General features: G+C 42.1%; 2 protein-coding genes across 4 annotated transcripts in view; both read right to left on the bottom strand.

Moving 5' to 3' along the window:
* The window catches only part of kcnd1 (potassium voltage-gated channel, Shal-related subfamily, member 1), a 22,272-nt gene extending 21,020 nt beyond the window's left edge, over positions 1–1,252 (bottom strand). Inside the window, exons 1-2 of the mRNA XM_037273340.1 lie at positions 1,168–1,252; positions 431–550 (exon numbers count right to left, since the gene is read on the bottom strand). The gene's annotated coding sequence lies outside the window, so the exon portion shown is untranslated. The remainder of the gene's footprint in view (positions 1–430; positions 551–1,167) is intronic.
* Positions 1,147–13,773, bottom strand: gripap1 (GRIP1 associated protein 1). Of its 3 annotated transcripts, none has more exons than XM_037273310.1 (29): positions 13,644–13,773; positions 13,081–13,147; positions 12,920–12,981; positions 12,274–12,300; positions 11,771–11,878; positions 11,530–11,692; positions 11,127–11,293; positions 11,009–11,042; positions 10,443–10,621; positions 10,268–10,315; positions 10,167–10,198; positions 9,912–9,959; positions 9,731–9,830; positions 9,560–9,637; positions 9,307–9,399; positions 8,878–9,012; positions 8,205–8,300; positions 7,995–8,105; positions 7,770–7,871; positions 7,597–7,710; positions 6,939–7,016; positions 6,177–6,272; positions 5,751–5,807; positions 5,219–5,318; positions 4,344–4,474; positions 4,154–4,270; positions 3,743–3,836; positions 3,280–3,452; positions 1,147–2,441 (listed from the first exon to the last, which is right to left on the bottom strand). In XM_037273310.1, exons 1-29 carry the CDS (start codon positions 13,683–13,685, stop codon positions 2,361–2,363), a joined length of 2,733 nt encoding a protein of 910 aa, XP_037129205.1. In that variant the 5' UTR covers positions 13,686–13,773; the 3' UTR covers positions 1,147–2,360. The 3 variants fall into 3 exon arrangements, with proteins under 3 accessions (XP_037129205.1, XP_037129222.1, XP_037129214.1); XM_037273327.1 differs by having other exon boundaries at positions 10,443–10,513; XM_037273319.1 differs by lacking the exon at positions 9,307–9,399.

Below are 13,773 nucleotides of genomic sequence, written 5' to 3'. Positions count from 1 at the left end.
TGCCGCTAATATGTATGCCAACATTAGCATTGATTTGCAACCGTTATTGTAATTAGAGTGACATTGAAATGAAACTAAGATTAAAATATGTAATTTTGTTTCAATGTAGTTATTAATATAATGGTAATTTTGTAATGACCATAGTAGTAGTTGGGCCATAATTATGAACTTGATTATACTTAATGATAAGCAGCGTGCTACCGTAAAAAAAAATTAATTGCTTGATCGGTTTGGATAAACATACAGTATAGCCCCAAGTAAAAAGAAAAAGTCATTAACAGTTTGAAAGTAGTAAAGGTTAATGACATCACTGATGCATGGTGAGTATTTAGTTGAAGTGCAGCCTTCCGCATGAGCTTGTCTTTAATTAGGAGTACACCCAATTAACTCTCAGCCAATCAGACGCTGCCAGGCCAAGCGGAGCGCTCACCTCCGTAATCTCATCTCTCGACGGAACAGGAAGTCGTGGACGGTTAATTAGTGTCGTCTCCCGACGGACACCTGCCTCCGAACTTTGTGACTTTTTACTCCGAAAGAGGAGTCACATTCCCTGGTAAAGAAGAAACTTTTTCAATCAAAGTGGCTGGAAGCTGGCCACTGCAGGTTCAGAATTTGTTGCATTTCCCCATCTTGACATCTAGCTTGCTAACTTTGTAGCTAACATCACAGCTATGAAAAATAGTCATTAAAGTCAATATTTCAAGAACTCTTCAAGCACCATTCTTTCAACATTTTAAGCACTAATAATTCTCGCCAAGAACCAGAAAACATGAGTGGAATCTTTTTCACATTGATTTGCATATGACAAGAAAGCAGCAGAGTGGAGGTCAATCACTGAGTCGACAAAGCTGAAAATTGGCAACAACATGGTGCCCATTTATACATTTACATCGCAAAATAAACTAACGTCTGAAACTTTTGACCCTGAGTTGGAGCGATGTGACTCGTAGAGAAAAGACATGCACCAGCCAAACACGGCAGTTTGGCGGCTAATTTTACGAGGTTTTATTGGTGAACATTCAAACTGTTATTTGAGGCTTCTGTTTATAGTCATCTTGTGACAAACTGGGGGGGGGGGGGGGGGGATTACACCGTGACTCTCCAAAAGTTTAATTTCAGCACAGCCTAACCAATGATGCAAAGGTATGAAGGTGATTTTTCACTCACTTTATTTTGCTTCATGATAGAAATCACGTTTCCTGCTTAATTTCAGGTCACTTTCTTTCCAAGGCTCAGAAGACAAAGACAGACTCCGAGAATGCCAAGAAAATGTGAGAGCTGAAAAACAGAAGCCATGGGCATGTGACAGTATTGAAAATAGTCAAGGGCCACCAAGTAGTGTTCAAGAGTGAAGGCAAAACAGATAGCAAACTCTTGTTTTCTTTTATAAATAAGATCTGATACAATAAGCAGGACATAGACACAGCCCAACAACAATTAAGACCATTCCATTTACAGACGCGATGTTAAACAGTTTCAAAACAAAGCAATAAAAATAACAAGTTATTTTAAATATATATTCATATTTTACTCACATTCATATAAGCTTTGATTCGAAGTAAAAGACTGTGAAAGGTGCTCCGGCAAATAGTTGCGGCGGCCACATACCAAATGACATAACGTAATGTAGGACTTCCCGGTCCTTGGCCAGGGCGTAGACGTAGCCCGACGTGATGGACTGAACTGATATGGCCATAGACACCAGATACCTCAAACCATTTTATTTCATATACTGTAGGGTGGGAGGACTTGCCCGTAGAATGGAATCAAGTATTTAATTGCTACGGAAGTTGTCAGGTTGTAGCCAGGTTCAGGTGGAACCTAATCATGTGAGTTTTGTATAATTCAATTACAGTACATTCGTTAAGAACAATAATGAGATGAACATTTCCATTCTCTACATGCTTTGGATGGACGAATAGATGAAGAACTTCCAGCATTTAAACATAGCTCAAATGGCCTAAATATGTGATTCCTAACCTTTCTGAGCCAAGGCACATACTCAAGTTCAAAATCTCATGGCACAGCACACCATCAAATAAAAATGTCACACAAATTGGATACATGTCAATTATATATACTTTCTGCCATCTAATAGAAGCTCATTTATTTGTTCTGTCCGTCACTAGTCACTGGCATAGTAGATGAACAAAGGTGAATTATTTGTTGTAAATAAATAAATTTCTGATCAATTGAGTGAAATTTGATGATTTCTCACAGCACAAGAATGTGCCCTGGCACACTGGTTGGGAATCACTCACTTAAATACCACTCTAGACCTGCCAGAAATCAGTCTCAGGTCTCAGCTTGGTCTTCCATCTGAGGTGAATATGAATGGACGGATGACTCAGGAAGTAGTTTCAACCGGAGCCAGCTGAACTGCCATCAGGAGCTGGTTCCTTACTGAGACGGACTAATTCCTGGGACAAAACCTCCATGTCCTGGAAGAAAGACAGACAGACATATGTCTTCTGTTTTTTTGTGCCCCTGGAGTCCCTATCAAAGATGGCTGCTGGAGATGTCGCCCATAAGTGGACTGAGGTTTTTTTTTTTTTAAACCACTTCAAAAACACTTAGCTCTCCAATCACCATTATCATGACCAACATCAAAATAAAATAAAGTAGCCTACCGGAAATTCAAACATGAGATAGACATTCTATTCCGAAATAGTTTATTTAAAGGAGCCATATGATGCTAAATCAATTTTGAGCTTTTAGCCATGTTAACATGCTAATTCCTCACCAAAAACACCTCCAAAGTGGTGTTTTCCTCCATTCCTCATCTTGGAGCATTCCTGTTCTCAGAGTAGCTGTCCCTGCAACTTGAGCTGACATGCGGCTGTTCTGATTTCGGTGCATCAAATGAATTATAAAATGTTTCAACGTACCCATTGCAATTTGCTCCCGTACTAGTTGTTGCTGTTTAGTGCATTGAGTTTATTTTCGAATTTTTTAGATGTCCTACTTTGTGAGCGGTCTTTGAATGCACCTCAAGTCCTACAAACGTGTGAGAGTAGAGCGAAGGCGGGGATTTAGTGAATGAGGCGTCTTAGTAAAACAGCCACCCAAATAATTTATTTATTTATTTATCATTATATTATTAAAAAATATATATATAGTCGGGAAAGAAAATAACATGTTTTTGTTGTCTATCTGAACACATGCTTGATAAAGCAGAGCTCTACTTTGAGAATTTATGACACTAATAAATAATCTGTATCTTCATTGATCGAGCTCGGAAGTTGGCGCGAGTGCTGAGCCAAGTGGGTTGGATTTTACCTTGTGAAGGTGCATGTTCTTGGTCAGCTGTTCCTCCAACATGTTCTGCAGCTTCTTGTTCATTTCGCGCAGGTTCTCATCCCCAGACTTCACCAGATCCCTCAAGACGGAACCCAGACCTCCTCGGTCAACCTGAGAAACTCCGTGGCCACCCGTGGCACCGCCTGACACGTCTAAACCCACCAGGGAGGGAGAAGCACGATAAGGACAAAACGACAATAATCTCTGACACCGTAAATAATATATAGTGTCTTTTTTTAACCATTAGGCGGTGACTTGATTTACTGCAAATAATCAAATTAAAATATTAATAAACTTAATCTCACACCAGTTTTATTAATTTGATTAAATAATTAGTAAATCGATTTGTAGTAAATAGTACAAAAATAATAGTCACTGCATTTCTGGAACTTTCTGAAAATTACTGAATTAGTATGCGGACGATTGGCTGGCCTGTGCTCACCTATGCGACTGTCCATGACATAGGTCTCGATGATGGCGCTTTTTCTGCAGATGTCCTCTGCCATGGACGAGCAACTCACCTCCAGGTGTTTTACCTGTCAAGCACACATTCGTGATCATGTGACATGACCGGCGACCAATGAGAAGAGGCCAGTGATGGACAGCAACCTTCACTGGACTATAACCTTTCAGGTACTAGAACATTCCTTTGGGATAGAACTAGTAGCTTCTATCAGGACTAAAACCTCTCCGGACTCTACAGGGCAGAATCTTCTCTTGACCTAAGTACCATATCTCGTGATTCAAAGCTTCAATTTGTACTAAACCATTCCCATTCATTGACCTGAGCAATGGACCAACCCACAATATGCGCTGAACTCCATGTATTCGGTATGTCAATGGCTGAACTGACCTTCTCCTCCAGCATCCACTTCTCCTGCTGAACCTCAGCGAGCCTCTGGAATAGTTCACCCAGCTCGTCGTCGGACAGCTCGGCGGCACGCTGACATTGAGGACTTCCTCCTCCCGACTGGTGACAAGTACAGACGTTTACACACGTGCCCCCGACGTCACCAAATATTCGTTGGGCTGGCGCGATCCACCTTGTTCTGACCGACGCTCTGGCTCTCCTTCATTACGTCTCGGTAGGAGAAAGATGAGACGGAGGACGAATCTCCGGTCTGCTGAGTACGACTGGGACTGTTGATCTCCGATAAGACCAGCTCCTCAAGACCTGCGCGGAGAAGAAGGCGCCACTTCCTGTTAGCTAGTAACACCGGCTAATTTCAAAGCGCAAACTTTGATTGTTATAACTGGCAACCTGAATACCAAGATGAGCCAATAGGTGCCGTTTGCACCTAAAAGTTGTAGTTATGCTCGACTGAATCATTTGCGAGTAGGTGACATTGCCAAGGGTGTACTGTGTGTACTCTGGGCAGCACGCAAAGGCCGTCTAAACGTGACCTTAAAAGAAAGGACATGTCTTTGGGTAAAAAAACATGCCCCTTTTAAAGCAAATAAGACAAATCCAACTTTGGGGTAAGACGACAAAAAAGTAATTCTATTCTATTGTGCATGGAAATTTTGTTTTGCCAAATATTGAGATTGGCATTAGGCTAAAAATCGGTTCGGCCCTGGTCCTACTTTATGTCTGATTGTCAGCTTTCGCCAATGTCCAGAAATGCTCTTTAAACATTTATCTGTCCTTATAGATTATACATGGTGTGTGTGTGTGTGTGTGTGTATGCGTGTGCGTGCGCGTGTGTGGGCAGAGGGAATCAAAGCGCTGTATGAAATATTTAGAAGAAGGTTCCGCAATGAGGCAGAACCTCCTGGTGAGTTCACATGATGCTGCTAAGTGAGCCCTGATCGGAAGATTTTTGTCCGTGGCCATCAATATGGATTGAGCATGACGGCGTCAAAGATTGGATATCATTTCAAGGCTTTGCTGTGAAAAAGCAGGTGTGAGGGCCCATACCTGTTCTGCTCTTGCTGTTGGTTAGGATCTCTTGAAGTCTCTCTTGTAGTTTGTCTGCTCGCTTCCTTTCCAGGTGCAACTGTCTCTTTAAGTCCTTCAACTATAAACACACGTGCATATAAATAGAAACATGTAAATCTCATTCGTTTCATCCGTCGTCAGTCTTCCGCATAAAAGTCGGCACTTCGGCAGACCCCTCCACCAACAATTCAAAATGGCTTTAATGACACAGCGTAGTCCAATTTCCACTTCGGTGGGTAGTTTGTGAGATTCATAACCCCCCACCGCCCCCCGAATGCTGTCACTGACTAAACGAAAGGCACTTCTTATGGAATATTTGGCAGTTTTCACCCGGCAAGCATCCTCGTATAAACAGGCCCTTGGAGCCAGGAATGATGACTAAGCAGTCCAATCAGCTGATGTTAAAATCCATGCAACTTTGTGGCTTACACATTGTGTTCTGCAATGAAGCATTACTCCAAAGGTGCGGAACCCCGGTCATGAACGCGCACACATTTCCACCAACACTCACCGCTGCACTTCCTTTCTTCTCAATTATTCTCTGGCCATCCACTGTGTCTTTGATCTCCTGCAGAAGCAGAAGATAAGTTCTCTTCTCAACGGTTATGTATTTTGAACCCTAACCCTAACCCTTCATTTGTGTTGCAGGCCAAACTGACCCATTTATATACCATCAAATGTAGTTCTTTGACAATTTGGGATAATTTAGCATGCCCTTCATCAAAATTTAATGGACATCATTGTAGTTTCTGGTAAACAACATAACAGGAGGATTAAATGACATTGTGTTGATTTGCAATGTAAAAATCGCTGATTCAGTGCAATATTGTCCTCGTATTTTGCCAACAACAATTTCACAAGACAACAATGAAGTGATAGTATATAAAATCAGCTAAGAAACAATATATTGCAATATGAATATAGTGTGCCTCCTGACCTGTTTGAGTTTGGCAATGGCGCCGTGGTCTTCCTCTCGCTGATTCTGGACTTCTAACAGCTGCTTGTGGACCTCTTCCGCCTCGGCCTGCTTAGCCTGAGGTGTACATACATGACAACATACGGTTAAAAAAAAAAAAAAAAAAAAGTATTTCCCCTGTCCTGTAGTGCATATCTATCATACTTGTGTGTTTTAAATAATTAGGCCGATTTTATTACAAGTACGCGTTTAATGATTGTATTTATCAAAGAGAAAATACACATTTAAACTATCTGCACCGTAAAGCGTAAAGCGCACATAAGGGCAGCATAGACTTTTTGTTTTCTTCAAAGTTTGGGTGTGTGCATGTAAAATATCTGGCAAACGTGAGAAGGACCCTCTCACACAACATTTTCAAAAATTGCAACATGACTAAAGATTGACTTGGCACTCCACCAGACACAAATTCAAATAGATACAATTGACAAACTATTACCTCTTATTGTGCTTGTTGTTAGTATTATTTCTAAATATTGGCGATCTAAATAAAGAGTTTAGACACTGTAGATCGCTAGATAGCTACTCTATTGATACACAAAGGAAATTGACTGTTCCATTAATCTCCACAATGTAAAAGCCATTGTTCCGGTAATCGACACAATGTAAACATTAAACAACAAAACATCATTTATAATTTATGTCATATACCATATTGAATCATTTATTTTAATCATTATTTATACATACATATATAAAGAGAGCACCACCCATTCTGTCTGTTACCTGTAGATCAAGTATGTGTTGTTCCTGGAGAGATTTGACAGCTTCCTGATGGTCCAACATCAACTTGTCTGTGTTTTCCTGCTCACACACACACATACACACGCACGAACAGCGCAAGTAAATGCAGTGAATCCCTATTTATCTTTCACATGCATTAACCGCATTTAAATTCATAGACACACAAATGTTTAAAACACACTTAAACAAATTGTAAAAGTATTTGAATCTAAAAAATATAGTATTCAAGTATAAAGTATAAAATTAGTATAGTATAAAATGGAGAGAAAAAAAAATATATATATATATATACACATAAAACAGAGAGAAAATACTATATGTATTGTATTGGATCTCTGTGACACTGTCACGAGTGTCTGAGTGTGAGCTGTGGGTGACAACAGGTCCTGCGCAGCTATGCTCACTCCGCATTTTAAACTTCCCCAACATTCGATAAAAAGCTGAAAAGTGCATTGGCGACCACGGCACTCCTTTCCTATTCCAGCGCTTCACAGTAAATATAATGTAAAATTTCATTATCTTTATAAAATTCAACATTTCACGATTCTTGATCATTTAAATGATCAAATTAAAGAAGAAGGCTCAATGTACTTTGCCCACCTGTGATTTAAAGCATGATTATTATTTTCTCAATACCCACCTGAGCTTCATTGAGCCGTCGTTCAAACCATCCTTTGGTTTCTTCCATGGACTGCAGCTGACCATGAAGTTCTTTCACTTTGGTCTGAAGACTCTCCAACTCTTTGCTACGAGCCTAAAAGGCAAAAATGTTTCATGATATTGCCGTTAAATCCTCCTCTTCTTCTTCTTCACCTTTTCGTCTCTGAGCTGTTGCCGAATGTCCTCCTCTGAACGATTTTTCTCCTCGTGAAGACCTCGAAGTTCTTTCTCATAGCGGGCCCTCACGCCAAGGATCTGAAGGACGCGACATAAGCGAGCAGAGTATTGCAGTGGCTTCCATTGAGGCAGCAAAGAGCACATTTTCAAAGTCTCGACCATACTGTGCAAAGAAACAACAACAGTGCTGGTCCAGCTCACCTCCTTCTCGTGCTGAAGTTTGAGGTCTGACAGTGCCTCCTTGTGGTTGGACGTCTCCTGATTTAGCTGAATGGCCATACTGTCTAACATGGCCTTCCTCTTCTCTGCTGTCTGCATAGAAACACACATAGTACAAATATTAGCTGGTATTATCAAACCAAATGGTGTGTGTGTGTGTGTGTGTGTGTGTGTGTGTCTGTGTGTGTATACCTTCTTGCTCTCCTCCAACTCCCTGAGTAGCTTATCCTTTTCTTGTCCTTCTTCTGTTAATTGTTCCAACAACTTCCTGTTTGCAAAACTTGACTCCTGATGGGGAGCCAGTCAAGGACACAATCAAGGAGACAGCTTGTTGCAAGAAAACCTTATGCTAACCGATGAAATAACCTAAACGTTTGCATATCTTGGTCATACCTTTTCATCTTCTTATAAGATATACAGTCTGCCCCAAAACAATTAGGTGTTTTTATGTGTTTATTGGGTGCAGTCTAATAGTCTTTTCAAGAGCTGATCGGCTGGAGGTCAACCAACCCAAATTAATGTGATGAGACTGGAGGTGTTGATTATAGCGCCCCTAATGTACCCATGTTGAGATTTTCATTCGAAAGACGTTTTTCCCAATGTGAACTATGCCTCACTTAAAATAGGTCTCAGAAGACCACCGAGGAAAATTGTTCACCTGCAAGAAGCTGGAAAGGTCACTAAGGCATCAGTGAAGGCCTTAAGGTTTATTAGCCCAATGAAAACAAGAGTGTGGAAAGCTTTGCAAGATTGCATTTTCCAGCAGAGTTAATAAAGATCTTAAATTAATAATTGAACTCCATAAGAAATACTGCTTTGAAAATAACCAATAAAACAAAGGTCAAATGAAGGTCATCAAGATCACCTGCAGTTGCGAGTCCAGGTCATCCCTCTGGGCCAATAGCTTTTCTTGCTCTGCCCGACTCTGCTGCAGTTCGGCCGCCTGCGCCTCCTGCTGCTCGCGCAGCAGGTTGAGCTCCTGCATCTTGCTGGCCTGAATCTGCAATCAATGGTTACACCTGAAAATGTGCTCGTCTCTACGGTTGACAAAGCGATATGACCTCGAGAGTAGCCTCGCAGGCAGAAAGCATGACAAGAACTTTCAAAAAGGACAAGCAGGAGGACAGAACGTAAAGCTCGAAACACACAAAGCACCAACAAAGTATCACAGTATATTTTCTTCATCTTCGAGGGCAGTGGTTTTTTTTCTTTTTTTAAGTCATCTTGACCCATAATCACTCAGCCATATTGTTTTCTGAGATATAGTTTTGTGCATGTTCTCCTTGTAGATTACCTGTTCTAGAGCAGCTAAGTTAGTCCTCAGAGCATCGTTTTCCTGCAGGATGTTGTCCACCTGCTCCTGACTCACTGCGCTCTGACTTGCTACCTGTGGTGTCAGCGCATCGACAGCAGAGGGCAGGAAAGAGGCAAAGGCAGATAAAAATGGGGGAAGACACCAGTAAAGAGAAAGCCGAAGAACAGCAGAACGTCCAATATGGCAGAAAGAGCGGAAGAAGTGCTGGACTTGCCAAAAGACGTCAACAGACCTTTTCTTTGAGAGCGTTCACAGCCAGCTGGTGTTCTTTGTCGCTGGTCTGAAACCGCTCTCTCAGCTCTGTCGTCACCTACCGCAGAAGAAAAACAACTTGGATGATTACCCTTTCACATCACAATACCACAATCGTTCTCATGGTGACGGCCAGAGATTACCCTCTGACCTGATTGGCTGCCGCCAAGTCTGACTGTAGCTTCTGGATTCGTGTGTTCATCAACTTGAGCTCCTCCTCTTTCTTCTGATTAATCTCTTCAATCTTTGTCCTATGGAAAAGTGGATAAATTCACAGTGGATGGGTCTCAGACTTGTCAGAGTGGACCGCCGTGACAATGTGTTGCTCTGACCTGCTATCGTTGTACAGAACCTCCTTCTCCGCCTGAAGACGCTGGAAGCTGTGACGGGCAAAAAAGACTATTTGAAGTGGTGAGCGCATCATCAAGAATCAGTCAAAACCCACCCCTAAAAGCAAAACCCATACTTGGCACTGGTCTAGCAGAGTTGAGGACTTGTGGATAGTTTTAAATTGTGAAATGCAATGCTAAATAAATGATTTAATAAAAACAAGCAAAATAGGTCAAAAAGTGATGAAGAGGTCGCACCTTTCTTGTTTCTTCTTTAACTTGTCAGACAACTGAAAGACAAAAGTCCGCATCATTCTAGGATCGGTCAAAAAACTGGTTACCCACTGGTGAGCATTTACCTTTGACAATTCATCCTGCAGTTTGGAGAGTTCAGCCTGTTTGCTCACCTGAATGTTGAAGTCACATAACAACAGTCACATACTATGAGAAGATGATGATGACTTAGGTTGATAGGCAAACATCAGGTGGGTGCCAGTGACAGCTGAATGACAGGTAAGTGGTGTGCGCGTGTACCTCCAGGTCACGCAGTTGCTCCCTCAGCAGCCTCTTCTCCTCATGCTGGGTGTTCAGGGCGACCTCCAGCTCTGCTCCAAAGCAGTGAGTTATTGGACACAGAGCAGCCGACCAGCCTAGCGCTGAGTGCTTAGCTACAATCTCCTCTACGCTCTTCTCTGACAGGCCTAAAGGGGGCGCTGGACACAGCAGGGGCAGTCTGACAGTTAGTGTGCCAGACACACAATAAACCATTTACACCATCGAAGGTTGGGATGCTTGGGGCCAGATGCAGTGTCCTCTGGGGGTTCACTTGTGGTAGTGATAGTGCTTTGGTTCTGTTGCAGTAGGGTTCTAGCAGTGGTATAATGACGCCAAATAACTATTTGTAGTATAAATAGTACCACAACAATATAACATACTATTTGCGATACATGTCAGTCTGAAGTCATACAGCCATATTCGTTTTGCCACTGCTGGTGACTCTGATGGCCTTTTAGCACCACCTGGTGGGTTTCAATAAAGCTACATCGTCTAACGGCTTGTGACTATCATGGGGTGTAAATACATAATACAAATGATCTCACCATGTAACTGCGTTTGTTCCATCCGAGCTGTGGTCTGTAAAAAAAAAAAGGAAGGAAACAAAGTCAGTTTCCACGCTAACTAGAAGGCAAGTTGACTAGGACAGTGTATGCCAATCACCTGCTGCCCACTCACATTGTCCCCTTCTGATGCAGGCTCCTCCCCTTTGCTATTGACATCAGGCACACCATTGGCCCCTACTGATCTGTCCTTCAGTGAGGTAGCGTTCTGGTCGCCATCAGAAAGCACTGATCTCGGCTGCTCTGCATTACAGTGCTCCTGAAGAGCTGGAGGGGAACAACACACCTCACATGGACCTTCAGAGTGAAAAACTAACTGAATGCTACTTAAGCGAGTCACATTATGAGGGAGGGGTGGGTGGCTGTTCTGGAATGGATTAATTCCATTTGTATTCATTTCAACAGGGCAAGATCATCGACTACTGAATTTGGATTACAAGACATTTGGAGAAAATATCCCCTTTAGAAGACCCCGGTGTTTAGAGGTGTCTCAACAAACAAACCTCGCACTTTCTTCAGTAGCGCAGCGTTCTCAGCCTGAAGACGTAGCAGCTCTTCATCAGCAGGACTGGAGGTGGTGTTGGGCAGAGGCTGGGAAGCTGCCACCCCTTCCACTTCCTTAAGACGCTGGTTTTCCTGTTCCAGCTGCTCGATTTGCATACACAACTAGAAATGACCAGAAAACAAAAGTGGCAAATATCAACCTGATACAGTTGATCTGTTTACAGTCATCACAGGCACTACCTTGGAAAGTTCCGCCATGAGCGTGCTGTTCTGAAGTCGAAAATCTTCTTCCTGACTGTGAAGTTTCCCCTGAAGCATCTCATTCTCACTCAGCAGTGCTTCCACTTCCTGCAGAAGGTTAACTTTGATTCAGGGGTGCCTAATTCAATTAGTAGGTGAGTGTGGAAATGTTGTGCTGTTACAATCGTGTTATGTGCTAATATTGTACTGCTGTTGTCCAAATGCTGTGATACTGTTAAGCTACTTTTGTATTAGTCTTGTGCCACTGTTGTGGAACTACTATTGTAGTACTATGCTACTGATGCTCTGTGGTTCTTTTGCCGTTGAGTTCTGTTACTGTTATTGTGGTACTGTTGTAGCAGCGTTGTGATGTTACAGTAGTGCTGTGCTATGTGCTTCTGTGTGTTGTGCTATTTTTGCTGGAATGTAGTTCTACTACAATTGTTGTAGTCGTACTGTACGGACAGGTAATGATAGTATCAACAAGTAAGAGAACCACTCACCTGGGCTCGTTTGCTCTTATTCAGAGCCTACAGACAGAAAAGAAGTAAAAATTAAAACAAAGATAATAATAATAATATTTATAATGATAATAATAATAAACACAGTTACATATTTGCCCAATTTCCTGATTTATGGAAGAGATTCACAATTTTCAACCTTATTTACAGCGTACCTGACCTGCAGATTTTCACAAAATTCCACCCCTGGTTGCTATGGAAACCCGACAGCGGTATCCCAGCGGTGCAAAGGATTTTAATTGAAATGAATGCTCATCACCAGGCAGCCCTTTTGCACTTTGGTCAAAATATTGTATGCTGTTATTTATACTTTATCAATAAGCTGGTCACATAGAGCAGTCGGTGGCACACATTTTAATTTGATGTGCAAGAAAAACGGCATACTAAGCGCATTGCAGTACTACCTTATGATTTTACCTTATCAGGTACTCAAACTGCTCATTTATCCATTATCCTTAATGGTAAACAGAATAATTTATTGAATATGAGAAAAATACAATCTGTATTACTGCATGGGGTAAATATAAAGAAAAAAAACTTGGAAACCTGGCAAAGAAACTGAGCCGATATGCAGATGAAAAAAAATCTTCCTATTTTCTACAATCCAAAATGGCAAGTATGCATTTACCTTCTGTGCTTTGACAAAATCTCTTTCCAACACCACATTTTTCTGACGCAAGGTGGTCAGCTCTGAAACACACAGCAAGAGCATCATTCTCATGACCATCACGTCACATGATGAAGATGCTAGTTTGGAGCACAAAACAGAAGCAGTTTTGTTTTGTTTACCAGCGGAGTTCTTCCTCAGCTCATCAGACAACTGATAGTTGTGTGTCCTCAACTCCAGCAACTGAGCCTGTGCGACACAAACGAATACGTCATGTCAAGTCATGTGATTAGCATCGCGCTACTTTGTAGCGCAACTGTACAATTTCTTTTTTTAATACGCAACCTGCCTTTTAAAACTTCCGTTGATCAGTGACATTATCTGGAACTACATGTTACGTATGACTGCATTGTAATAATAAAACGGATGTGGTTGAGAGTGCTTTCGTCATGGGGATGTTTACAGACGCCGACAGGGCAAGCACGGACAGTAGTGTTGACCGTGCACCGCAGGCCAGCTTGTTAAACTCTCTCACACCTTATGGATACCAACAACGACAGTATTAATGTATCCTTTCGTGTGTCACGGGGTTGCTAGGCTAAGCTAACTACACAGCGCTCGTCCCACCCGAAGGAGCTAACATTAGTTAGCATCCATACCATTCACCTGGCGGCTTAGAGACAACTTGAACTGGGTCGACAACTCGGCAAGGTGTGACACGGGCGTGCCGCCGTTCTATTCTTACCTGCATACGGTGGAACTCCTCCTCCGAAAGCGCCTGCGACATGATGCTGGCGGCTAGCAGCTCGCTAGGCTCAGCTTATGCTAAGGGGAGACAGACGAGCTAGCACCAAGCAGCAGAGATGGGAAGAGCC

This window comes from Syngnathus acus, chromosome 2, assembly GCF_901709675.1.
Source record: "Syngnathus acus chromosome 2, fSynAcu1.2, whole genome shotgun sequence".
NCBI lineage: Eukaryota > Metazoa > Chordata > Actinopteri > Syngnathiformes > Syngnathidae > Syngnathus > Syngnathus acus.
Note: the sequence above shows the minus strand (reverse complement) of the source record. Positions and strands in the feature narration are given on the sequence as shown.

Excerpts from the sequence above, each read along its gene's own strand:
- gripap1 (XM_037273310.1), bottom strand. The coding sequence starts at position 13,685 with ATGTCGCAGGCGCTTTCGGAGGAGGAGTTCCACCGTATGCAG. Across the intron at positions 9,638-9,730 it reads ACTTGGCGGCAGCCAATCAG|GTGACGACAGAGCTGAGAGA; the intron begins GTCAGAGGGTAA and ends CTTCTGCGGTAG. Across the intron at positions 7,872-7,994 it reads AACTTCAGCACGAGAAGGAG|ATCCTTGGCGTGAGGGCCCG; the intron begins GTGAGCTGGACC and ends CGCGTCCTTCAG.